Source organism: Vulpes lagopus, chromosome 1, assembly GCF_018345385.1.
Source record: "Vulpes lagopus strain Blue_001 chromosome 1, ASM1834538v1, whole genome shotgun sequence".
NCBI classification, from domain to species: Eukaryota; Metazoa; Chordata; class Mammalia; order Carnivora; family Canidae; genus Vulpes; species Vulpes lagopus.
In genome coordinates, this window is record NC_054824.1 from 77913895 (window position 1) to 77940417 (window position 26523).

The window sequence follows — 26523 nt, forward strand, 5'->3', positions numbered from 1 at the left end:
AAGGCATTGGAAATAAAAACAGGAAGGACTGATGCCCGAAACATTGGCAGGACTTAGAAACCAGTGGGACTTGTAGGTAAGGAGAAGGAAAGAACAGCTGAACTTAGGAGACTGGGAGGCTGACGATCAAGAGCCATAGCAAGTATGAAGGGGAAGGATGGGGGGATTTATTGAAGAGGCATGCCATGTGTGAGCTGCTGCTGGTACGCCTAGATGGAGATGTCCAAAGGCAGTTTGCAATATGGGCCTGGAACATGAAGAGATCTGGGGCAGCAGATTGGACTGGGAACTGTAATGAGGTTACCAGATGAGACAAAATAGAGTCTGACTGTGGAGCTCTGTAGGATGAATGAATGTCTGCATTGAATGGCCTGTGGGTAAGAAGAGCCAACAAAGGCTCTCCTCACCCTGTGTTCTGTCGTCTGTGACAATTCTCTTCTGTAGAATATGGGGCATGGGAGATGTACACCTATTGCTCTTACACGTTTATGTATTATAAAAGAGATCCTTGACATTTGGCAGACTACTGGAAAAGATTTACTCCTTACGAAACCTTCTATGGATACACAAACTAAAAACAAAAATAAACAAGAATGTACATTTTGTTAAATAGCCAAGTTTAAAAATGGAATGTTTGGTTTTTCAAGTCTAATGCTGAAAGGTGAGTTTATATAAACTGTATTGTTATTGATCTTTACTAATTCTTTTTTTCTCCCCTTTTTTCTCTAGATTTTACATTGTGCAGTAGGTAAGTATGGAATTTCCCCTCTACTATGTACAGTGAATTGTGCTTTTTTAAAAATTCATAAGTAATAGGTCCATTTGATTATGACTACTGAAAAAATCTAAGCTATTTAAGTCATATGTAAAATTGCTTATATTGGCATGGCTATTGGTTTCTAAAATGTCAGGTACTACTTAGATGTTATCACTGAACAGTTTATTAAATGTCACAGCTGTTTCACTCTGTCAATTTAAAGAGACCCCTCTCACCTTGTTATAAGCATGACAGAAGCACTAGCAAATTTATTAAAATGTGACTTGGGGTCCTGGTTCTGGGCTATGTAGAAAGCCCTCTCTGTGATCACTTAAATATTACATGCTCTTTCCCCATGTTTAAGATGGAGTACTACATATATTGCTTACCTCCCAGATGAATACTGAATTTAGGTGAGAGGGATTGGAAGAATTTAAGTATAAAGACATATATAAATGTAAGGGATTTCTACTAAAAGCAGATTCAGTGTGTTTCTTTTGAGGGGAAGGGGCAGGTCATCAAATTCTGCTCTAGAACTGCAATATAGTTTCTTGTCTGAGGTGGGTTAGACCCTTCTAATTAAATAGAAATCAATTCTGGAAAGTGGACAGATTCTATACAGAGTAAGCCCATGGTGGTTGCCATGTGTCTGGACTTGTCTCTGAAAAGAAGGATTTTCACTTGACCTCGGGAAGCACCAAAAGTCTGAAAACTCCAGAACCGTGCATCCAAACCATTTTGGTCCTATCAACTTAATTCACAACTTAACTGGGTGCGTAATATGTTCTAGGCACTGTGGAGTTAAGAGATGAGGAGACTTAGTTCAGAAGGACACACAGGTGGACATGCAACAAGCTATCCCCTGAAGGTTTTGCAGGGTCACTCTGATACCTGGCTCCATTAACTTTAGGAAGAAAGCATCTTCGTTGTAAACGGCTGCACCTCAGCTAATTTCCTGCTAGGAAAGAGGTCTACAATCAAGGATTTCTCATGATTTGTATAATTTTGTATGCATGTGTTTGTACTTATTTTAGGGGCAGCTGGGTAGAAATCATAACTTCCATTAGATGCCCACAGGAGTATGTGATCCTCAAAATGTTAAGAAGAGGTGCTTTAGAACCATTGAGCAAGAGATTTGAAAAGGGCTTGGGGTTTCATCTGCCCCATGGGCTGCCTTTCCAGAGGTTATGGGACCTGGGCTATGTCACATACCAGTAACTAGGTTTTAGCTGATATATAATTTCACACACATTTCCTTTTTAATCCTTTATCTACAATTTTGAGATGGAAACTTTTGTCCCTTCTTAGATGGTTAAAAGAATTTTAAGCATAAGCTTGCAGATTAGGAGATACAATTTGGCTGAACAGAGTTCTGGAACCACTTCAGGCCTTTTCCACGTGATTGAACATGTGCCCCATTCTCCCCATTCTCTTAACCTTCAGCTGCCGTAGGATGCATGTTTTCTGAGCATGCGTGCTACATTTTAATTAATATTTCATTGTATTTTAATGCCCCAATTCCCTTTATCTTAGAATGTATTTTCATACATCTTTGTACAATTTCTGTCCCTAGAAATAAAGTTTCTGACCAGTATATGTATTCATTCATATGAATGCCTGGCAAGCGGGTGCTGGACACTGGGTTGGACAGTGAGAGTAGGAAGGTGAGCAGCCACAGCTTGGGTTTGGGAAACCTGCAGTAAGGTGGGAAACCCTTCTGAGCTTCTCTGGAGGGGTGCACTCCACAGACTGGTGTTCCTGTCATAATCCACTTGGATAGTTTGTGGACAGGTGTCCCAGGGCCTAGCATGGTACCTGACACTTAATAGAAACCTAAAATTTCATCTTAGTTCCTCAAGGACCTTGCTGTGTCAGTGATTCTGTCTCCTGTGACTTCACTCTTTGTCATCCACCTTCTTCTCCCAAAATGCTCAGGATACGCCATCCTAAAAACAATTTTTATTTTTATTTATTTTTTTAAGATTTATTTATTCATTTATTTATGATAGACATAGAGAGAGAGAGAGAGAGGCAGAGACACAGGAGGAGGGAGAAGCAGGCTCCATGCCGGGAACCCAACATGGGACTCGATCCCGGGACTCCAGGATCATGCCCTGAACCAAAGGCAGGCGCCAAACCGCTGAGCCACCCAGGGATCCCCCTAAAAACAATTTTTAATCTAACCTTTGACCCTACATTCCTCTCTTACCACTACTTCATTCTTCTGTCCCTTTTATCAGATTTGCGGTGGACTCTTTTCCACTTTGTCATTCCCATTAATACCTTAACCCAGCAGTTGGATCTCCTTGTCCTAGTAAAATTGCCCTTTGGTCTAAAATCAGCAAGTTTCTGCTAAATTCTGAGGACATGTTTGGAATTTACTGGACTTTTCGACCACATGGGGCACCACTGATGACTCCCTTCACAAGATCCCGTTCCTTTAGTTTCCGTTATAGTGAGCCATTCTGGCTCTTCCTGTCTTGTGTTTCTTGTCTTTCCTTGGGGCCTTTTGTTTTTCTCCTTGGCTTTTCATTGTGGGTATTCCGAGAGTCTGACCTAACTCTTTGCTCTTCTGACTGAATGTGCCCTCTGTCGATAATCTCTTTCTTTCTCATGCTGTGAGATACTTGTGACACCAACTTTTTAACTCCAAGCCACCCATGCACCCCAGACTCCAGGTCATTCCTTTACCTGCTGGCTCTCTGCTTCTGAATAGACACCTTCTCCTCAATCTGAGGCAGATTTCCAGGCTGTTTCTGCTTCCTATACTTTTCATCAGGGGCACCACCAAACCACCAGCCCTTTAGTTACCTAACCTAGACCTAGAGCTCACTGATTGTTCCTCCTTCCCCCTTACCCACATTCCCATAGCCAAGTGGTCATCAGATTTTATCATTTTTGTTTCCTGCATATTTTTCAGATTGTTTTGGTTTTTTTCATCACTATTCAGGGGCTCAGTATACCTCATCTAGACTCCCTTATGGATCTCCCTGAACTTCTAGGTTTATAATATTAATAGTAATAATACGACTATCTTTTACTGAGCATTTACTATGTTCCAGTGCTTTACATTCATTATCTCATTTATTTCCCATTTTAAGGGTGACAAGACTGAAGTTTAGAAGGGTTTTTTTTGTTTTTTTTTTTAAAGATTTTATTTATCAGAGTACAAGCATGTGCACAAGATGGGGAAGGGACAGTAGGAGAGAGAGAAGCAGACTGCCTGCTGAGCTCCATCCCAGGAGCCTGAGATCAGGACCTGAGCTGAAGTGTCAGATGCTTAACCCACTGAGCCACCCAGGCGCCCCCCTTGGAAAGTTTTATATCTTGCCAAAGTTCACAGTTAATAAGACCTAGAACCAAGAGTTGGGAATCTAAGTCCATGCTTCACGTAGCCCTTGAGGGATTTAGTTAAAGGATAATTCAAAGCTTGTCACTTCCCTACTTACAGCCCTTCCCTGGTTTCAGCTTCTCCATGCTCTGGACCCTGCCTGCCTCCCCAGCCTTACTGATGCCCTGCCTGTCACTCCATGCTTCAGGCATTCTGACCTTTTTGTGAGTCTCTGCTGTGCTACTTCCTGCCTCTTGTCTGTGCCAATCTTTGCTCTCTGTCTGGAATGAGCAACGTACCCTTTGGGCTGGCAACGCTTTACCATTCTTCGTCCAGTAAACTTTCCTACCACGCACTAGCTAAATTGGGTACTGTTCCTCACTTTTCTGGAATATCCTGCACCTCACTGTTGTTATACTTTCTGCTATATATTATGATCTATCACCGTACCTGTATCCCCAATCAACAGCACTGAATTTTTTGAGAGATGAGAACTGTTTCTTACTGATGCCCATAACCCAGCATCTAACAATGCAGGGCACCTAGTGGGAGCTCAGTGAACATTTGGTCCTAATCTTACCAAATTCTACTGACATTTTCCAAAACTTGTTTCAAAATGTTTTCAGTTCTTTTGAAAAATAAATTAAGAATAAATAGGCTGTTTCTAGCATTAGTCTAAAGACAGTGCCTTATTTTTTTATTCATATAACTTAAGTTTATTCCTGTGGCTTTGTGGAACCTTTCACTATAAGAATTTGGCCTTTTAAAATTTGTTTTAGGGCCTTGAGAAGGTTTTAATTTACCTACTGTTGATGAAAAGTCCAGACCTCAGTCAGATTTGGGTTGTTCATCAGCGTGCCTAAAACATGGTAATGCTGAAAACTGCCCCCCAAAGTGGGAGCTGTGATTATTAACTAAAGCAACATAACAGAATGTTAAAAGTTTTTGTCCCTAATGTAATGTTTAATATTTATATGTATGTAAGTATAACTTTTCCATATTCTTAGTTTTCTTAAGTTTTAATTTCTGTGTGAGTGCTTCAGGACCATTTATTCTTAATATGGAGTTTGAGTTGCTTCTAGCTCATAGTTGTGACAATGCAAGTTGGCAAAAAAAGCTTCCAGAAACAATAGACTAAAATTCTGTATAAGGGGCTTGTATCTGAGAAGTCACGCCTCTGTCTGTGCATAAGGGTTCCTATGCCCCAATTATTTCAAAGTAGGTTGTTTCATTGGTAATGTAGACAGGTTCTAGTTCTTTTTTAGAGTTGGGGGAGTGATTTTAAACCTGTATTGGGGATGTATTTTTTTCAAATAAGATATAATTGACATCTAACACTGTATTTGTTTCAGGTGTACAACATAATGATTTGATACATGTATACACTGCAGGGTGATGACCACAATAAGTTTAGTTAACTGTCCATCACCTCACGTAGTTTTTTTTTTCTTGTGATGAGAGCTTTTAAGATGACTCTCTTAATGACTTTCAGATATAATAATATAATATTAACTATAGTTACCATGCTGAACATTACATTCCCAAGACTTACTAATCTTCTAACTGGAAGTTTGCATCTTTTGACCACCTTCACACATTTCTCACACCCCCACCCTCTGGCAATCTCCAATCTGTTCTTTTTTTTTTTTCCCCAATCTGTTCTTTATTTGTGAGTTTGGTTTAGAGTTTCTTTTTTTCAGGTTCCATGTATGAGTGAGATGATGCCATATTTGCTTTTCTCGGAGATAAGATTTTTTTTTTTATTAAGATTTTATTTATTTATTTATTTATTTGAGAGAGAGAGCACAAACAGGGAGGAGCAGACTCCCCCTGAGCGGGAAGCCTGATGCAGGGCTGGATCGCAAGACCCTGGGATCATGACCTGAGCTGAAGGCAGATGCTTAACCAACTGAGCCACCCAGGGGCTCCAGAGACAAAATTTTTAAGTGCTGTGGTTATAGCCCTCAACCTAAGATTTGTAGTTCTTTATGTTTATGCAACATTTTTCTTTTTAGAAATGAGAATTAAAAAAAACAAAAACACTTTGAGACATGTCTTCTTCACAAGACCACATAGAAGGGTTCTAGTTTCTTAATTCTTGTGGTACACTTTGTATTGAAAGAAATCATTACTTACTTTCCTATGTTGTGTTTCAAATTAGATGTGGAAGCAGTATATGGGATATGGGGTGGCCGTCAGCTAACCCAGAGTATGGGTCTCCTTTGTTGGGATAGAAAGTAGAGGTAGAGGTGCTGGAACTGAAGATGATACTCTTGGTAAGATGAGACAGAGTGCATTCCATTAACCTTTGTGTTGGAAATTATACTGTCAATCTAAATTAAGTTTGCAAGTTCTCTCTCTCTTTTTTTTTTTAATTTTTATTTATTTATGATAGTCACACACACGGAATGAGAGAGAGAGAGAGGCAGAGACACAGGCAGAGGGAGAAGCAGGCTCCATGCAGGGAGCCCGACGTGGGACTTGATCCCGGGTCTCCAGGATCGCGCCCTGGGCCAAAGGCAGGCGCCAAACCGCTGTGCCACCCAGGGATCCCCTCTCTCTCTTTTTTTTAAAGATTTTATTTATTTATTAGAGAGAGAGAGAGCATGAGCGGAGTGGGGGGGTGCAGAGGGAGAGGGAGAAGCAGACTACCTACTGAGCAGGGCTGTATCCCAGCACCCTGGGATCATGACCTGAGCCAAGGCAGACACTTAAGCAACTGAGCCACCCAGGTACCCCTGCAAGTTCTCTTTTGATTGAAAAGTGTAGAAGAAGAACTCAGTCATAGCCCAGAGGGTATTATGCTAAAGTTGATATCATCAACAGACAAGGATAGAAGCCCTTTTACTAAGATACTCTGGATCTGTGATTTCAAATATTTGTTGTACATGCCAGTCTATATGCCTCTCTCAAACTAATGACACCTTTTATTATTTTCAAAAAGTGAATTTTAAGAAATTTGCAGTTGCCGTAATAATAGTAGATAGCATGTGGCTTCAGAACTGATTTTATTAGGTAACAAATGCTGCTAGGGAGGAAGAGGAGCAGCTACTGGGGAGATGAGCACCAGAAGACCACATCTCCTGCAAAAGTCATTTCTCTTCCACCAGTTAGAGTGAATTAAATCTCCAAACCATTACCCTTCTGCTCCTCACTTCGAGAGGGTCAAGCTTTTAGCAGTCATTTACAGTACAGCATTGTGATGGGGGAACGATCATCACGTATTAAAACCAGACCCAGAACATTCCATGTTGTTGTGGAGGAGAACTCTGGAAGGAAAACAATCCTCGAGGGAAGGGCTAACTCCTCTGGATTTGCTTACTTGGAATTCCGTTTCCATCCCTGCACCTGCCCAGTCCTAAGGGGTATGGCTTTGAACAAAAGCTACTTTATTTGGTTCCACTTAGGTTAGTTGACATTTTTCAAATGAACTTTACCAAATAGCGAAGAAGAGCAGAAAAGGAATGAGTATCAAAATACAAACAGTGTAAAAATACTCATATCCCCAAAGTACAAACTCTAGATCTAAGACCTACCTCCCCTTTTGTTACTGGGAGTTGCCACAGCTTCACATGGATCTTGCTGACTCTTCCATCTTGTTCTTCCTGTACTCAACTCTGGGAACTCCTGACCCCCTCGCAAAGGGAATAGATTTAGATTCAGTTATCGCTTTCTGCCTGGGGGCGTTTGAAGTGGTGGTAATGGGGAAGGGAAGAAGGAGACCTTTCCCAACAGGCTGTCCTGTCTCTCCTGCCTAGAAGCTCCTAAGGTTCCCCCTGGAGAGCTCCTGGGGTGCCGCGAGACGGTTGGAGGCCTGGATAGGAGGTTGCCAAAGTCAACCTTGACACTTTTGCAGTTCTGACTTTGTCATTTATTAGCTACAGTCGTTTCCCAATGTCCCAACAACCCGAGCTCTCTGTGAAGACCATATGATCATGGTCAAACCATGATCTTTCCCAAACCAGTCAAGCCCTCCACACCAGCCTGGCTTAGTCTCCCTCTGCCTTGGCTCTTCATTCATTATTTTGCCTCCTGATCAAATTTTGCCTCCTTCCTTCCAGACAGGAAGCAAAGAGGAAAGATATGGTTTTAGCACCTGCATCTTCTGATACCCAAAGCTAAAGCACTTGTTCTCTGAATAAACTTTGTTTTCACACCTCTGTAATTTTGTACGTACAGTCTCTTTTGCCTGGAACACCCAGCTCTGTCAGTTGTTCCTTGCTCTATGTGAATGTAGTGAGATAAAGGGAGGGGAGAAAAAGAACATGCCCATTAGGAGCCCAAAACACCTGAGCAGGGAAGCTTGGAGACTTATCCAGAGCTCATGTGCACTGCCCGGCACCTGGCCAGCGCTCAGTACGCTGTAGCAGCTCCTCCATTGATGAGTAGTGGGCAGAACTTGATCTCTGAGGGTTTCTGTGCCTACGCAGGATTCAGAAGGGAAAGCCATGAAGAGAGCCTAGATTGGGGCTTTTACCCTCTGTAGGAACAGCTGGAGGTTTGGTTTGAATGGAAACTTGTTACTGAGGTATTCAAAGTATCTTCTCTGTAGGGTAATATTATAGCGTCCAGTACTTTAGAAACCAAACTGAAGCAGACCAGGCCTATTGGAAACACTACTAGTTTTGTGACCAATCAGGCATCCTCTCTCTAGGCCTTAGTATTCACATCTGACAAACTAGGGGTTGGGCTAGATAATAGATTATCTCTAATATTCCTTGCAACTTGATGTTGGGACATTGAGAATATCTGACATTCCACGACACTAATGTAGCTTCAGAGATAAATTTCAGTTACCTGAGTAGTGATAGAAAAGGAGGATAGGCTGGGTCTTTCAGTGTACCTACGTATGAGTATTAGGAAACTTGTTTCAAATACAGTAGTTCAAGGAAATCTTTCCACTCAATGCATTTTGAAAGCCACATGTCAGCAGAATTGAAACGGGAGGATGTACACATGCACGGTTTCTATAATATGCATTTTACCCATAGTCATCACTAGATGGCACCCTTGTATAAGTAAGTAGATTTTTCTATTGGAAGTTAAAGAACTTCTGGAGGACTTCTAATAAAAATAGATAGTAATGAATCAATAGCTAAAGTAAGGAATGAACAAGTTTACCAGAAAAAAAAAAGAAATGGATTTTTTTCTTTCAAGTCTAATGACTTAGTCATTAATATTGGAGGTAATGAAAAACTGGAACTTTTTCCATTACCCTGAAGGAAATTGTTTTGTATATTTTATAAGGCGCCAAAGTGTCTTTTAAAAGTAAGCCTAATTTGCTTCATTAAAAAGGCAAGCCAAAAAAAATTTTTTTTCTCAGTTCTCTAGTGAGATGTCTTGTGACGATCTGAAGTCAATAAACCTTTCGTTTATGTTCTTAACTTCCAAAGCAAGGTTAGTTCAAGGAAGCTGGAAACACCACCTAGTGACTGAGTTGATTAAATTCCATTGAGCCAAAAGGGGAAAAGTTCAAGTTCTCTTTTAGCAAAAGAATTACTTGATTTATGCCTCTGTGGCAGGAGTTAAGTGGTTAAATAAATAATAAAGGGAACAAGAATGCTTAGGAATATTTGTGTGAAGGTGATATGACTTTTTTTATAGTTCTGTACAGCTTTCCTGGGAGAGGATTATTTTCCTCTCCATTCACAATGGACATCTTTCCAATAATTTTTTTCTTTTCAATAAGTTTCTTTTCTTTCTTTTTTTTTTTAAGATTTTGTTTATTTATTTACAAGAGACACAGAGAGGGAGAGAGAGGCAGAGACATAAGCAGAGGGGGAAGCAGGCTTCATTCAGGGAGCCTGATGTGGGACTCGATTCTGGGACTCCAGGATAATGCCCTGAGCCGAAGGCAGATGCTCAACCACTGAGCCTCCTAGGCATCCCTCAATAATAGTTTCTATTTCACTATGTTCTTTTAATTAGCAATCTGCCTTTAAGATTTATGCATGTCTTTGTAGGCTTTGATAGCTCATTCCTTTTATGTCTGAATAGTAGTCCATTGTATGGATGTACAGGTTTATTTATCCGTTTACTTATTGAAGGGCATCTTGATTGCTTCCAATTTTGGATGATTTTGAATAAAGATTCTATAAATATTCATGTACTGGTTTTATGTGGACAAAAAAAATAATTTTGCATTTCCAGATCAGTAGAGTATATCCCTAGTAGCACAATTGTTGGATTGTGTCAAAGGACTGTGTTTAGCTTTGTAGGAATCTGCCAAATTGTCTTCCAGAGTGGCAGGACCACTTTGCTTTCACATTAGTAATGAATGAAAGTGCCCATTGCTCTGCACCTTTGCCAGCAATCAGTATTTTGGATTTTAGCTATTCCAGTATGTGTGTAGTGGTATCTTTTGTTTTAATATTCATTTCTTGAATGACAAAATCATTTGTCGTATCTTTTCATATTCTTATTTGCCATCTATGTGTCTTTTTTGGGGAGGTATCTGTTCAGATCTTTTGCCCATTTTTTAATTGGGTTGTTTGTTTTCTTGTTGGTGAGACTTAAGAATTCTTACTATATTTTGGATACAAATCCTTTATCAGATACATATTTAGCAAATATTTCTCCCAGTCTGTGACTTGTTTTTTCATTCTCTTAATAGTGTCCTTCACAAAGCACAAGTTTTTAATCTTATGAAAGTCTAGCTTAACTACTTTTTCCTTTCATGGATCTTGCTTTTTGGTGTTGTGTCTAAAAATTCATCACCAGGGGCACCTCAGTGGCTCAGTGGTTGAGCATCTGCCTTTGGCTCAGGTCATTTGTGGTCCTGGGGTCCTGGGATTGAGTCCCACATCAGGCTCCCTACTCAGCCTGCTTCTCCTTCTGCCTATGTCTCTGCCTCTGTGTGTGTCTCATAAATAAATAAAATCTAAAAAATCCTCACCAAACCCAAGTTCATGTAGATTTTCTCCTATGTTTTCCTTGAGAAGTTTTATAGCTTTGCATTCTACAGATAATTTTGAGTTAATTTTTATAAAAGACATCCAGTCTATGTCTAGGTTCATTTTTTTTTTTTTTTTGCATTTTGATGTCCAGTTGTTTTAAAACTACTTACTGAAAATGAAAAGACTGTTCTTTCCCCATTGAATTATCTTTGTGCTCTTGTCAAATATTAGTTGATTCTATTTGTGTTGGTCTAGTTCTAGGCTCTCTGTTGTATTCAGTGGATCTGTGTCTTATTATTTTGCCTATACTACATTGTCTTGATAATACTAAGTCTTGGAATTCAGTAGTGTAATTCCTCCAACTTTGTTTTTTCTTCAGTCTTGTATAGTTCTTTTACTCTTTCATATAACCTTAAGAATCAGTTTGCTAATATTTACAAAATAGCTCCTGAGATTTTGAATGAGATTGTATTGAATCTGTAGATCAAATTCAGAAGAACAGATATCTTAACAATATTGAGTCTTTCAGTCCACAAATACAGAATAGCTCTTCTTTGATTTCTTTCATCATTATTTTGTAGCTTTCTGCAGACAGATGGTTTTGTTAGATTTATAGCTAAGTATTTCCTTTTTTTGATGTTATCACAAATGGCTTTTTTAAAATTCAAATTCCAGTTGTTCACTGCTAGTATATAGGAAAACAGTTGACTTTTTATATATTGACCTTGTACCCTGCAACCTTGCTATCCTTGTTTATTAGTTCCTGCAGTGATTTTTGTAGATTCTTTGGGATTTTTTACATACATAGTCACATCATCTGTGAGAATAAAGACCGTTTTATTTCTTCCTTTCCAATCTGTATACATTTCTGTTTTGTTTTGTTTCTTAACTGCAGGAGCTACAGCTTCCAGTTTGGCATTCATAATGTTCTTTAGTCAATAAAATAAAGATATTGCCAGATCGGTTTTTCTCCACAACCAATTTTGAAGAAATACACTTTTCCTTTTTCATATTTACTATCAAGGTGTAAAATTCAATATTCATACATAAGATCGCTGGGCATTTTTTTTTTTAGATCTTCTGTATCCTTACATATTCTTTGCATGATCTGTTTTGCTCTGAGATTGAGTATTAAAGCCTTTAATTATTACTGTGTTTCTAATTTTCCTTCTTTTTCCTATAGCTTCTGCTTTAGCAAAAGTAGTTGCTGTATTATTCAGTGCATAGGTATTTTGTAACTGTTACATCTTCATTGCGAATTGTGACTTTTAGTGCTAAAAAGATGTCTTATTTGCGGCCCTTTCTGTCACGTTTATAATTGCTGCATATGCTATGTAATATTTGCTGTGTTTACTTACATGATGTGTTTGCTGTGTTTTTTATTTGTTTTGGCATTTAGAAGGTTTTGTTCTAGTGGTTACCTTTGCATTTGTACCCATTTTTTAAGATTTATTTACTTATTTGAGAGAGAGAGAGCCTCTGAGTAGGAGGGGCAGAGGGAGAGAAAATCCACTCAGCATGAAGCCTGATGTGAGAGGCTCAGATCCCACAACCTTGAGATCATGACCTGAGCCAAAATCAAGAATCAGACGCTGTATTTATACCTTTTTAAAGGCCCTTCAGTTCTCTGTTTTATTTTAATTCTTGTGACCTATTTTGTCAATTTTTAAAGCTATCTTTTGCCCCCCACCCATGGCCTGTGTGACCGTCAGTGAGCTTATTCTCCTTCCATCATTCGCACTCCCTTCTCTTCCCAGTCTTTTTTACTTACATTATTTTTACTTTGTCCAAACGTATAACCTCCACATGTTTTTCTTCTGTCCTGTCTTCACCTTTGTCTTGATCTAATGTTAAATATTTATTGTCCTTTTGCTGAAGTGTCCTGTCACCTTTTAGCTGGAGGAAAGTCACCCCTCACAAGTATCAGGGACTGTGAGGGCTGTCCCAGATTTTACCCCACTTGTAAGCCTGGAGGGTCGGGTGGGTGCTAACTGTCCAATGGTGTGTGTTAAATGAGAGGAACATGGAGCTTGGGAATCTACTGGTTTCGGAGTGAGTGAAAGCTTGCTTTTTGCTTTTGAGTAGATACTGCCTTCCTCCTCAAAGTTTGCTCTATGCAGATGTATACCTAAGAAAGTACTGGGACGGAAAACAATCAGCACCTTGCCTTTTTGGCACACCTAGCAGGAATGAGCAGGAGTACTCAGGGCCCTTGTCACATGTCAGATGGCCTTTCTCAAAAAGTAGCTTCTCAAGAAGGGCTTGTGGGCACACAGTATTCCTCTACGTGGCACATGCTTAAGACTTTTTTCTGTAGCCTTGATATTTGAAGGACTGATTTAGATGTAAAATCCTCAGTTCAGTTTGTTCCCTTGGATTTCTTGAAAACGGTGCTCCATTATTGCCTTCCTTATATGTTTCTCTTGGGAAGTCTGATGCCAACCTAATTATTTTGATCTTTTTAGATATTTGGTCTTTTCCCTGAAAGCCCTAAGGACTCCCCCCCCCACACTCTTACTAAAGTATAATTGACAAAAATTGTATCTATATATGGTATACAGTGTGAGGTTTTATACATTGTTAAATGATTACCACAGTTAAGCTAATTAACTTATCTATCGTTTCACAGGGTTTTTTTTTTTTGTAGTGAGAACATTTAAGATCTACTCAGATCTACATAGAAAATTTCAATTATACAATATAGTATTATTAATTCTAGGCACCATATTGTACATTAGTTCTCCAGAACTTATTTATCCTGCATATCTGAAACTTTGTACCTTTTCACCAACATCTCCCCATTTCCCCCATCTCTCCAGCTCTTGGCAGTTATTCTGTCATCTGCTTATATGAGTTCAACTTTTTTTAGATTCTACCTATAAGTGTGACCAAGCAGTTTGCCTGGCTTATTGCACTTATCATAATGACCTCCAGATTCACCCATGTTGTCTCAAATGATAGGATTTCCTTCTTCTTTAAGGCTGAATAATATCCCATACATATATTCTGTGTGTGTATGATTGTGTATGAAATATTTTCTTTATCCATTCATCAGTAAACACTGAGGTTGATTCCCTATCTTGGCAATTATGAATGATGCTGCAATAAAGATGGAGGGTGCAGACATCTCTTTAAGATTCTAATTTCATTTCTTTTGGGTGTGTATTCAGAAGTGGGATTGCTGAATTATGTGGCAGTTCTATTTTAAATTTTTAAAGAATCACCATATTTTCATTAATGCTGTACTAATTTACATTTCTACCAACAGTATACAAGTGTTCCCCTTCTCTATAGTCTCTCCAACACTTATCTTTTGGCTTTCTAAGAATAGTTACTTTGGGGGCACCAGGGTGGCTCAGTCTCGATTAAGGGTCCAACTCTTGATTTTGGCTCAAGTCATGATCCAGTTGTGAGATTGAGCCCCTAGTGTGGAGCCGTCTTAAGATTCTCTCTTCCCTTTTCCATCTGCCCCTCCTTCCTTCCCCCTTTCTAAAAAATAATTTTTTAAAAAGTAAATAAGTAAATAAATAAACATCCTAAAAAAAGAATAGTTATGTTTGATACAGATTTGAAGGGGTACATGTACTTGATGTTTATAGCAGCAGTGTCAACAATAGTCAAATGGTGGAGAGAACCCAAATATACATAAACTGATAAATGGATAAAGATGTGGGCTGTACACACACACACACACACAAACACATAGAGAGGAATATTACTCAGCCATCAAAAAGAATGAAATCTTGCCATATGCAGTGACACGGATGAACTAGAGGGTGCTATGCTAAGCAAAATAAGTCAATTAGAGAAAGACAGATCCCATATGATTTCACTCGTATGTGGAACTTAAGAAACAAAACAGATCAACATATGGGAAAAGGGGAGGAAAAAGGAGAGAGGGAAATAAACTGTAAGAGACTCTTATCGATAGAGAGCAAACAGAGGATTGATGGAGAGAGGTGGGTGGGGGATGGGCTAGATGGGTGATGGGTATTAAAGGAGGCACTTGTGATGAGCGCTGGGTGCTGTATGTAAGTGATGAATCACTGAATTCTATTCCTGAAACCTATTCCTGAATTCTATTGTACTATATGTTAACTAAAATTTAAGTAAAAATTGTAAAAAGTTATTTTGGGGCACCTAGGTGGCGAAAGTTGAGCATCCAACTCTTTTTCTTTTTTTTTTTTTTATATTAAAGATTTTATTTATTCATTCATGAGAGACACTCAGAGAGCAAGAGACAAAGACACAGGCAGAGGGAGAAGCAGGTTCCATGCAGGGAGCCCAACGTGGGACTCGGTCCTGGGTCTCCAGGATCACATCCCGGGCTGAAGGTGGTGCTAAACCGCTGAGCCATCTGGGCTGCCCAGCATCCAACTCTTGATCTCAGCTCAGTTCTTGATTTCAGGGTCAGGGGTTCAGGTCCCACGTTGGACTCCATGCTAGAGCCTACCTAAGAAAAGAATAGAAAAGATTTTAATAGGTGTGAGGTGGTATCTTACTGTGGTTTTGATTTGCATTTCCCTGATGATTAGTGGTGTTGGCCACTTCTTGACATACCTGTTGGCCATTTGTATGTGTTCTTTTAAGAAATGGCTCTTCAGGGCAGCCCAGGTGGCTCAGTGGTCTGCTGCTTCTCCCTCTGCCTGTGTCTCTGCCTCTCTCTCTCTCTGTGTCTCTCATGAATAAATAAATAAAATCTTAAAAAAAAAAAAAAAGAAATGTCTCTTCAGGTCCTTTGCCTATTTTCTAATTGGGTATTTGTTTTCTTGGTATTGAATTGCTTGAGTTCCTTATATATTCTGGATATCTACCCCTTAGCAAATGAATGGTTTGCAAATATTTAGCATTCCATAGGTAGTCTCTTCATTCTGTTGATTATTTCCTTTGCCATGCAGAAGCTTTTTAGTTCTATGCAATCCCATTTGTCTATCTTGTCGCCTGTACTTTCAGGATCATATCCAAAAAATAATTGTCCATATCAATGTCAAGAAGCTTCTTCCCTATGCTTTCTCCTAGTAGTTTCATAGTTTCAGATCTTACATTTAAGCCTTTAATTCATTATGACTTGATTTTTGTATGTAGTGTGAGATAGTGTCCAGTTTCATTCTTCTGCATGTGTATATCCAGTTTTCTCAACACCATTATTGAATCCTTTCCCCATTATGTATTCTTGGCACCTCTTTCAAAGATCAGTTAGTTGACCATATGTTTGTGGCTTTATTTCTGGGCTCAGAAATATAACACTATTCTGTTACTTTGGTCCATATGTCTATTTATATGACCATACCATGCTAGGTTTTTGTTTTTGTTTTGTTTTCATACCATGATACTTGATTACTGTAGCTTTGAAGTATATTTTGAAATCAAATAATGTGTTGCCTCCAGCTTTTTTTGTTTTCCTCTCGATTGCTTTTGGCTATTTGGGGTCTTTTTAGATTCCATGTGAATTTTAGGATTTTTTTTTCTATTTCTGTAAAAAAAAAATAAATGCCTTTGGATTTTTTTTTTTTTTTTTGCCTTTGGAATTTTGATACAGATTGCATTGAATCTGTAGATTGCTTTGGGACATTTTTACAGTATTCCTCCAATCCACAAACACAAGATATCATTCCATTTATTTGTGCCTTTAATTTCTTTCATCAGTATTTCTAACCTTCGGCATATAGATAGATCTTTCATCCTCTTGGTTAAAATTATTACTATTTTTATGCAATTGTAAATAGGATTGTTTTCTTAATTTCTTTTTCAGATAGTTTGATGTTAATGTATATAAACAAATTTTTATATGTTGAATTTATATCTTACATCTTTACTGAATTCATTTATTAATTTTCACAGGTTTTTGGTAGAATCTCTAGTTTTTTTATATATATAAAACCATGTTATTTGGAAACATAGACTGTTTCACTTCTTCCTTTCTGATTTGGATGCCTTTTATTCTTTTTTCTTTCCTAACTGTTCTGGCTAGGACTTCCGTACTATGGTGAATAGAAGTGAAGAAAGTGGGCATCTTTGTCTTTTTCTGGATATTAAAGGAAAAGCTTTTCACCATTGGGTATGACATTAGCTGTGGACTTGTCGTATGTTGCCTTTATTTTGTTGAGATACATTTCTTCTGTACCTAATTTGCTGAGAGTTTTTGTCAAGAAAAGGTTTTGAATTTTTTGTCAAATGCTTTTTCTGCATCTGTTGAAATTATCATATGATTTTAGTGCTTTTGTTAATGTGGCATGTCACATTTATTGATTTGCATATGTAGAACCATTCTTTCATCCTAGAGATAAATCCCACTTGATCATAGTATATGATTTTTGCTGTTGCATTTGGTTTGCTAGCACTTTGTTGAGGATTTATATATCTGTGTTCATGAAGGATATTGGCCTGTAATTTTCTTTTATTGCAGTTTCCTTCCTTGGCTTTGGTGTCAGGATAATACTGGCCTCATAAAATGAGTTTGGAAGTGTTCCCTCCTGTTTAATTTTTTGGACAAATTTGAGAAGTATTGCTTTTAATTCTTTAAACGTTTGGTAGAATTTACCAGCCAAGCCATCAAATCCAGGGCTTTTCTTTGTTGGAAGGTTTTTGATTACTGATTCATTCTCTTTGCTCATTATTGGTCTGTTGAAATTTTCTCTTTTTTTCACAATTCAATCTTGTCATTCTAAGAATTTATCCATTATATCTAGGTTATTAAATTTGGTGGCACTTAAATGTTCATAGTTTCTTATGATCCTTTGTGTTTTAGTTGTATCAGTTATACTCTTTCCTCATTTGTAATGTTACTTATTTGAAGTTTCTCTTTTTTTTCCCTTAGTCTGTCTAAAGACTCGTCAATTTTGTTTATCTTTCCAGAAAACCTACTCTTTGTTTCATTGGTCTCTTCTGTTGTCTTTCTAGTCTCTATTTCTTCTCTGATCTTTTATTATTTCCTTCCTACTGCTTACTTTGGGTTTAGTCTGTTCTTTTTCAAGTTCCATGAGGTATAAAGCTATGTCGTTTATTCGATATCTTTTTTTTTTTTTAAATCGATATCTTTTTTTATACTGTAAGCATTATTGCTATCAGTTTCTCTCTTAGAACTGCTTTTGCTGCATCTCGTAAGTTTTGGTATGTTGTGTTTCCACTGTCATTTGTCCCAAGATATTTTTTTTTTAATTTCCATTTTGGTTTCTAATTTTCCAATTTTACTCCTGTTATTAGTTCCTAGTTTCATACTATTGTGATCAGAAAAGATGCTTAAGATTTTAGTCTTCTTAAATTTTTAAGACTTGTTTTGTGACCTAACTTATGATCTATTTTGGAAAATATTCCATGTGCACTTGCAAAGAATGTGTATTCTGCTGTTGTTGGATGGAATGTTCTGTATGTGTATATGAGGTCCATTTGGTCTATAGTGTTGTTCAAGTCCTCTGTTCCCTAATGGATAACTGTCACAATGACCTATCAATTATTGAAAGTGGGATATTGAAGTCCTCTATTATTGTATTAATATCTATTTCTTTCCTCAGTTCTGTTAATATTTGCTTTATATGTTTAGACACTCCCATGTTGAGTGTTTACACCTTTATTATGATTTGATGATCTTTGTCTCTTGTGATAGTTTTTGACTTAAAGTCTGTTTGATACATTTTAGCCTGTTTTCTGCTCTGTTGGTTTCTATTTGCATGGAATATCTACCTTCACTTTCAGCCTATGTGTCCTTAAAGCTAAAGCGAGTCTCTTGTAGGCAGCAATAGTTGGATCTTTTTTTTCTATCCATTCAGTCACTTTGTCTTTTTACTGTAGGTTTTAATCCATTTATGTTTATAGTAATGATTATTTTGGATTCTTTGTCAGGCAGTTCATACTTCTCCATTTCTTTAGGGTCAATTATTGGTAGGTAATTTATTTTGTTATTTTGATGGTGTCATGTTTTTCTGATTATCCATGATCCTAGCGACTTTGCATTGATACCTGTGCATTTGAAGAAGTAGTTGCTTTTTCCAGTGTTTATATACTGGCTTTGGCAGGGAAAACCCTCTACCAGTCAACTTGGCCAGAGATTCTGGGCAGGCTCTCTGATGAGAATCTGCACAGGAGCTTGCTGCTGGAGTCAGGCAGGCTGGGTAGGTGGGCCTGGTGCTGAGTACACTAGGATGGGTCTGAATCTGGGTCTACGGGGGTGGGCTTGGTGCCTGGGACTGCAGTGTCAGGCCTGGATCCTGAGTCCATAGGGGCCAGCCTGGAAGCTAGGGCTGCGGTGGCCTGTCTGGCATTGGGATGGGCCTGAAGCCTGGTTCATGGGAATGGGCCTGGATCCTAGGTCTTTGGAGGCTAGCCTGGCACTGGAGTAATTCTAAAGCCTGGGTCAGAAGGGACTGGGCCAGTGCAGGGTTCTACAGGTGGGGCCATAGGTGTAGATCTTTTGCTATGATAAAGTTGAGTGTTTACTCTCCTTACCCCACAACAAGGGGTATCTCTCTCCGTGCTGTATTGCCCAGGCTTGAGATTGGGGTGATGTAGGTAATGTGAAACTGCCCTTCCTAATCTCTTCAGTGAATGTTTTCTTATTTCTGTGCTTTACCCGGATCCTATAATCTTTCACCTGGAATCCTTAGCTCTTGTGAAGGTATTTTTGTTTGTGGATTGTTGTTCAAATGTGTTACTGAGGGAATTAACACTGAATAATCCTACTCTTCCCCTTGCTGACATCACTGAGGATTTTTTTATTATATTTAAAATCTAATACATTTACTAGGATATGCCTTTGAGTTAGTTGATCATTGTAGGCCAATTTCCCTAGGTAATTAGTATGCCCTTTTGATATGTACATTCAGGTCTTCTTTCATTTCTGGAAAGCTTTATTGGATTATAGTTTTAAATTTCAGTTGTTTCAGTTTTCTGTTTTTCTTTCTCAGGGACTCCAAATGTATGTACAAGCATACCTCAGAGGTATTGTGGGTTTGATTCCAGACCACTACAATAAAGTGAATATCATAATTAAGAGAGTTAAATGAATTTTTTTATTTCTAGTACATATAAAAGTTATATTTATACTGTACTATAATCAGTTAAGTGTGCAATAGCATTATGTCTAAAACAACAATGTACATACCTTGATTTAAAAATACTTTATTGCTGAGGCGCCTGGGTAGCTCAGTTGGTTAAACATCTGCCTTTGGCTCAGGTCATATCCCAGGGTCTTGGGAGCCCACATCAAGCTCCCTGCTCAGTGGAGAGCCTGCTTCCCTCTCTGCCTGCTGCTCCCCATGCTTGTGCGTGCTCTCTCTCTCTCAAGTAAATAAATAAAATTTATTTAAAAAATAAAAATACTTTATTGCTAAAAAATACTCGCCATCATTTGTGTTCAACTAATAGTAATCTTTTTCCTGGTGGAGGGTCTTGCCTCACTGTTGATGGCTGCTGACTGATTAGAGTGGCAGCTGCAAAGGTCTGGTGGCTGTGGTAATTTCTTACAGTAAGACAACAGTGAAGTTTGCCACACTGATTGAATTTTCCCTTCACAAACAGCTCCTTTGTAGCATGTGATGTCGTTTGATAGCATTTTACGTGCCGAACTTCTTTCAGAATTGGGGTCAGTTCTCTCAAGTCCTGCCACTGCTTTATCGGCTAGGTTTATGTCATAGTCTAAATCCTTTGTTGTCATTTCAACAGTCTTCACAGCATCTTCCCCAGGAGTAGTTTCCATCTCAAGAAACCGCTTCCTTTGTTCATCCATAAGAAGCAGCCTTTCATCCATTAAAGTTTTATCATCAGATTGTAGCAATTCAGTCCCATTTTCAGGCTTCACTTCTAATTCTAGTTCTCTTGCTGTTTCCCCCACATCTGTACTTGCTTCTTCGCCTGGGGGCTTGGACCCTCAAGGTCATCCATGTGAGTTGGAATCAACTTCTTCCAAACTCCTGTGAATGTTGATATTTTGACCTCTTCCCATGAATCATGAATGTTCTTGTGGCATCTAGAAAGGTGAATCTTTTCCAGGAGGTTTTAAATTTACTTGGCTCAGATCTATCAAATACAGGTCTACCTATGGCAGCAGTATCCTTACAAAATGTATTTATTAAACAATAAGACTTGAAAATCAAAATTATTCCCTGATTCATGGGCAGAATGGATGTTTTGTTAGCAGCCATGAAACCATTAATCTTACACATCTCCTTCAGAGCTCTTGGATGACCAGGTACATTGTCATTGAGCAGTTACATTTTGAAAAGAATCTTTTTTCTGAGAAGTAGGTCTCAACGATGGGCTTGACATATTTAGTAAACCATGTTGTAAACAAATGTGCTGTCATCGAGGCTTTGTTATTTCATTTACAGAACACAGGCAGAACAGATTTAGCATGATTCCTAAGGGCCCTAGGATTTTCAGAATGGTAAGTGAGCCCTGGCTTCAACTTCAGGTCACCAGCTGCACTAGCCCCTAACAAGAGAAGTAGCCTGTCCTTTGAGACTTTAAAGCCAGCCATTAACTTCCCTTTAGCTATGAAGTCCTAGGTGCCATCTTCCAATAGAAGGCTGTGTTACCTACATTGAAAACCTGTCGTTTAGTGTAGCCACCTTCATGGGTTATCTGAGCTAGGTCTTCTGGACAGCTTGCTGCAGCTTCCCCATTAGCACCTGCTGTTTCCCCTTGCAGTTTCATGTTATGGAGATGACTTCTTTCCTTAAACTTTATGAACCAACCTCTGCTAGCTTCCAGCTTTCCTTCTGCAGGTCCGTCACCTCTCTCAGCCTTCCTAGAATTAAAGAGAGCTAGGGCCTTGTTCCGGATTAGGCTTTGGCTTAAGGGAGTGTTATGTCTGGTTTGATCTTCTATCCAGACCACTCAGGCTTTCTTCTCATCAGCAAGAAGGCTGGTTTTGCTCTCTCATCATTCATATGTTCACTGGAATAGCATTTTTAATTTCCTTCAAGAATTTGTCGTTTGCATTGACCACTTCGCTAACTCTTTGGCACAAGAGGTCTAGCTTTTGGCCCATCTTAGCTTTTAACATGCTTTCCTCATGAAGCTTAATCATTTCTGGCTTTTGATTTAAAGTGAGAGCCGTGTATCTCTTCCTTTCTCTTGAACACTGAGAGGCCATTGTAGGGTTATTAATTGGCCTGATTTCAATACTGTTGTATCTCAGGCAATAGGGAGGCCCAAGGACAGGGAGAGAGAGAGGACAACAGCCCATCAGTGGAGCAGTTGGAACACAAACAACATTTATCAATTAAATTTACCACGTTATATGAGCAACAATTCATGTTGCCCCCAAACAATTACAGTGGTAACATCAAAGATGACTGATCGCAGATCAGCATAACAGATACAAAATCATGAAAAAGTTTGGAATATTGCAAGAATTACCAGAATGTGACAGACATGCAAGATGATGAAATGCTATTGGAAAAATGGCACCAATAGCCTTGCTCAAAGTAGGGTTTGCCATAAGTCTTCAGTTTGTGGAAAAACATCCATGAGATGCAGTAAAGTGAAACACAGTAAAAGGAGGTATGTCTCTATGTTGGATCTTCTTTGCCTCTCTTCCAACCACTTTTTCTCTAATCCTTTTTACTTATTTATGTCATTTTTATTCTCTTGGTTGTTTTGCTGCTTTTCTTCAGTGTCCTTTATTAAAATTTTATTTGAATCTATTCTCCTTTGATCACCTTGAAATTAGTCTTCATTTTAGACATGATTTTGTCTTTTTCTTTCATTCTGTCCTGAGTCCATCAATTTTTGTTTAGCTTCTGCCTGCTTTTTGTCCATTTCTGTTCTCTTAGTTTCTGAACTTCTTGTTAAAAATATTTTTTTATATCCTGAAGTGCTTATTTAAGCATATTTAATTCAGTCTGGAGTGTTTAAGTTTCCTTGTGATTGATTTTGTGGAGTGCATTTTCATTAGCTGAAATGTTTTGATCTTTTTGTTTGTTTATTTTCTTCTGATAATAGCTTTGCATCTTTTTAAATTGCTTTCATCTATTTGCTTTGTGGAAAGGGTTGGAAGTTTGAATTCGTTTTTAATATTCCTAGTTTGAGAAAACTTTTATCTGTAAATGTCGTGAAGTGTAGCCCCCTCAACTGAGCTCCTTTTATTTGAGGAGGTTACTAGGGGGAGAAATGGCATGCCCATGAATTATTTTAGCTCTATTTTGTGTTGTGGGAATCTAAATTTCCCCATCTCTTTTCTCCTTCACCATCTAGTCACTAGAAGGCACCTGTCCCTTCCCTTTTTACCCATTTCTACCCAGAAACAATGCTTTCTTGGGATTGCCACTCAAGTGCCAGGGACGTAAGTCCCTCCCCTGTAGCTGGTGCTCTCATTGACAAGGTGTTTTTTCAGTGTTTTTGTACTTAGGGTGAAATGGCTCTTTTGGTGGTGATTTTAGTTCAGATTTAGGTCCTCTGTTCTTTTCTTTTTTTTCCCATGTCTTTTGTCCAAACTGCTTACTTTCCACAAAGGTTCACAGCGGCACTTCAAAACATAGCTCTCCTGGAATTTGGTTTGTTTTTCTGCTTCCCAGTGATTCATGCCTGTGGTTGTCTATGTCTTTAGTTGTACTGAAGATGTATGTTTTGTATTGACTTGTTATTGTTGATCTGCATAGCTATTTGAAGGATGCATAGTATTATTATATAGTTGTCTTATGTTTTTCTTTAGTTTATGTCTGTTGAATATGTAGATAGTTTTAAAATATGCAAAATATAACTATACCTGTAGCTAAATCTTTACACATCTATGATTAGTTTCTATGGACAAATTCCTAGAAATAGGTTAAGAGTGATATCACATCTGAACACTTTGACTAATGCATACTTCCCAGTTGCCATTCAGAAAACCTCCAAAAATTTATTGAGTTTCTGCTGGGTGGCAGGCACTGCACTGACTAAACACGGAGAATACAAATACCCGTCCTGCTCTTGAGCCAGGGTCACAGGCATGAAGCATGTGACCGAAGTTTTGCCCAAAGGGTGAAATCAAAGCAGTATGTGAGTACAGGAGAGGTAAGAGTACATCTTGGAACCCTTTTCTACTATAAACAAACTCACCTCTGTCTTCACAGAATTCTTCCTCAGCTTTCTTATCTTGATGGAACCCTGGCTCTCTCTGAGGACATGCTTCCCTGCTGCCCCTTGGGGTGGGGTGACTCACTCATCCATCCCAGCTCTTGCTGTGCCTTAGGCTACCTGCCCCTATCCTTAGACTCTGACGTGGGCTCTTCTTTCCCCCTGTGTCCCTCAAGTGTCTGTATTCCCTCGGCTTTGGCCCTTAGCTTTGTTTTTCTTCCCTTATACAGGCTCTCTGTGTGACCTTATCATACCTTCCCTGTGGCTTCAGTGTGGCCCCCACATATTTAGTTCTGGGCCACATCTGTCCCCTGAGTTTCTGTCCCAGCTGTCTGTTTGGAATCTCCACTTGGTTACCCTGCAGAAACCTCAAACTCAATGTGTATAAAGCTTATTAGCCTCATTATAAAGCTTAGTATGCCAAGCCTGCTCTTTCTCCTATTCTCTGGACCTCTTTGTAGCATTACCAGTTTCTGCTAGTTTACCGAATCAGAAACCTGGGGGTAAGCCTTGACTTCTTGCCCCCACCCCTATCTCTCTTTCTCTCTTTTCCTTCAGGGGACATTGTTTCTCTGCCTATATTTATCCTCTCTCACATTGCTCTCATGTACTACCCTGAAACTCTATTTCCCCCTTCCTTTATTTCTCTTACCATTTCATTGTTGCCTATTTTCTCCATTTCTTTTTCCACTTCCTTCTCCTTTTGTTCTCTCCGAACTACCTATTCTCAGACTCTCATCACCCCTCACTGCCAAGTATGAATCTTAGTCATGCCTCTACTCTTCTTCCTTTAGAGAATTTGTATTTGATTGGAACTTGAGGCCAGAGTACCTTTTCTGAACCCTGAGGCAAAGGAGAATGGAGTAGGCAAAGTATCAAATACTCCTACACTAGAAGCCAACTTGCTGTTCTCTCCCTTCTCCTTCTACCCCAAGAGAGAGCCAAGATTTATCTTCTGAACATACATGGGTTCCCCAATCACAACTGTGGAGTGCCTTGAAAGCCACACAGTTGAAACCTGGGTGCAAGAAGCACCCCTGGAAAGCTTTCAGCCTGATAAAGGAGACCTGAACGCTCAAGAATGAGGGCTTTAAAGGAATATCAGTCAGTGAGCATCAACTAATCTTGGTGTGTTTAATGATGGCTCTTTTTCACATCCTTCTTGAGACTTTTTTCACCATTAGCTTTTTTCACAGTTGTAGCCTTGAGGAGCGTGACTAATAATTCCAGGAGGCAGTTGAGTTGAATAGAGTGTTTTGAACTTCTAAGTTGTTCTGTTAGTGACAGCTGCTCAGAAAGAAGTCAAGGGTCTATAAATAATGGCAGATTAGCACCTTGAATAGACTGGCAGGAATCAAATAGCTTGCTCTTATAGATAGATTTGTGGAGCTGGAATATTGTTTCTTTATTGGTTTATAAAAAAAATACAAAAAGCAAAAGGTATGTGACAATCTGAGGCAGGAGTAATCTTTCTACATGTATATGTGTTTAGCACATGTTGGTTAATTTTTAATAAAGTAAATTGAGTAGAATCTCAGAAAATAACTAGTTCAGTTCATTATGCTTTTGAGGGATATGTCGTGCCACCCTTCTGCAGCATTCAAAGTGGTTATTGCTTCCAAAGAGTGAACAGACTCTCAGTATCGTTAAGTAGAGGTGCCTGGCTGGCACAATTGGTAGAGCATGTAATTCTTGATTTCAGGGTTCTAAGTTCAAACCCCACATTGGGTATAGAGATTACTTAAAAATAAAATCTTTAAAAAGTAAACAAATGTATAAAAATAAATAAATGATTAAGTAACTATGCATTTATAGCTTACCTAACTACAGTTTATACTGAAAATATGATTCTGCTGAAATGTTCTCCATCTATTGATACATTAAAAATTACCCCAAAACTGAGTGGCTTAAAATCACAAACATTTCCTATCTCATAGTTTCTGTGGGTCTGGAATTCAGAAGCCACGTAGGGAATGGTTCTAGCTCATTCCCTGTCATAGTTGCAGTCAGATGTCAGCCAGGACTGCGATCAGCTGAAGACTTGACTGGAACTGGGAGATCTGCTCCTGAGATGACTCAGTTACATGGCTGTTGGCCAAAGGTCTTGGCCTATGTGGTCCTCTCGTAATATAGGGCTGCTGGAATGTCCCTCATAACATGACAGGTAGATTCCCCCAGAGTGGATGATCCTAGAGAGAGGGCCAGGAAGAAGCCACAGTGCCTTTTATGATCTAGTTCCTATTGTTAACCACCATTACTTCCATTTTTTCTATTTGTTTGAAGCCAGTCACTGAATCTAGCCCCACAATCAAGGGGAAGAGAATTAGGCCTACCTCTTGAAGGGAGGTATATCAAAGAATTTGTGGGCATATTTAAACATCATCACATCCTTTTTTGCCTGATTTTCATCTTCCTATGGGTAGAAGTACTATAGCTTAGTAGTTAAAAGCAGGGATTCTGGAGTGAGACTGACTAGGTCTGAA

General features: G+C 38.9%; 1 protein-coding gene across 1 annotated transcript in view; it reads left to right on the forward strand.

Moving 5' to 3' along the window:
* Positions 1-26523, forward strand: part of HACD2 (3-hydroxyacyl-CoA dehydratase 2) — a 112534-nt gene that overhangs the window by 30183 nt on the left and 55828 nt on the right. The window contains exon 3 of the mRNA XM_041772601.1: positions 730-748. Coding sequence (XP_041628535.1) covers positions 730-748 — 19 coding nt within the window. The remainder of the gene's footprint in view (positions 1-729; positions 749-26523) is intronic.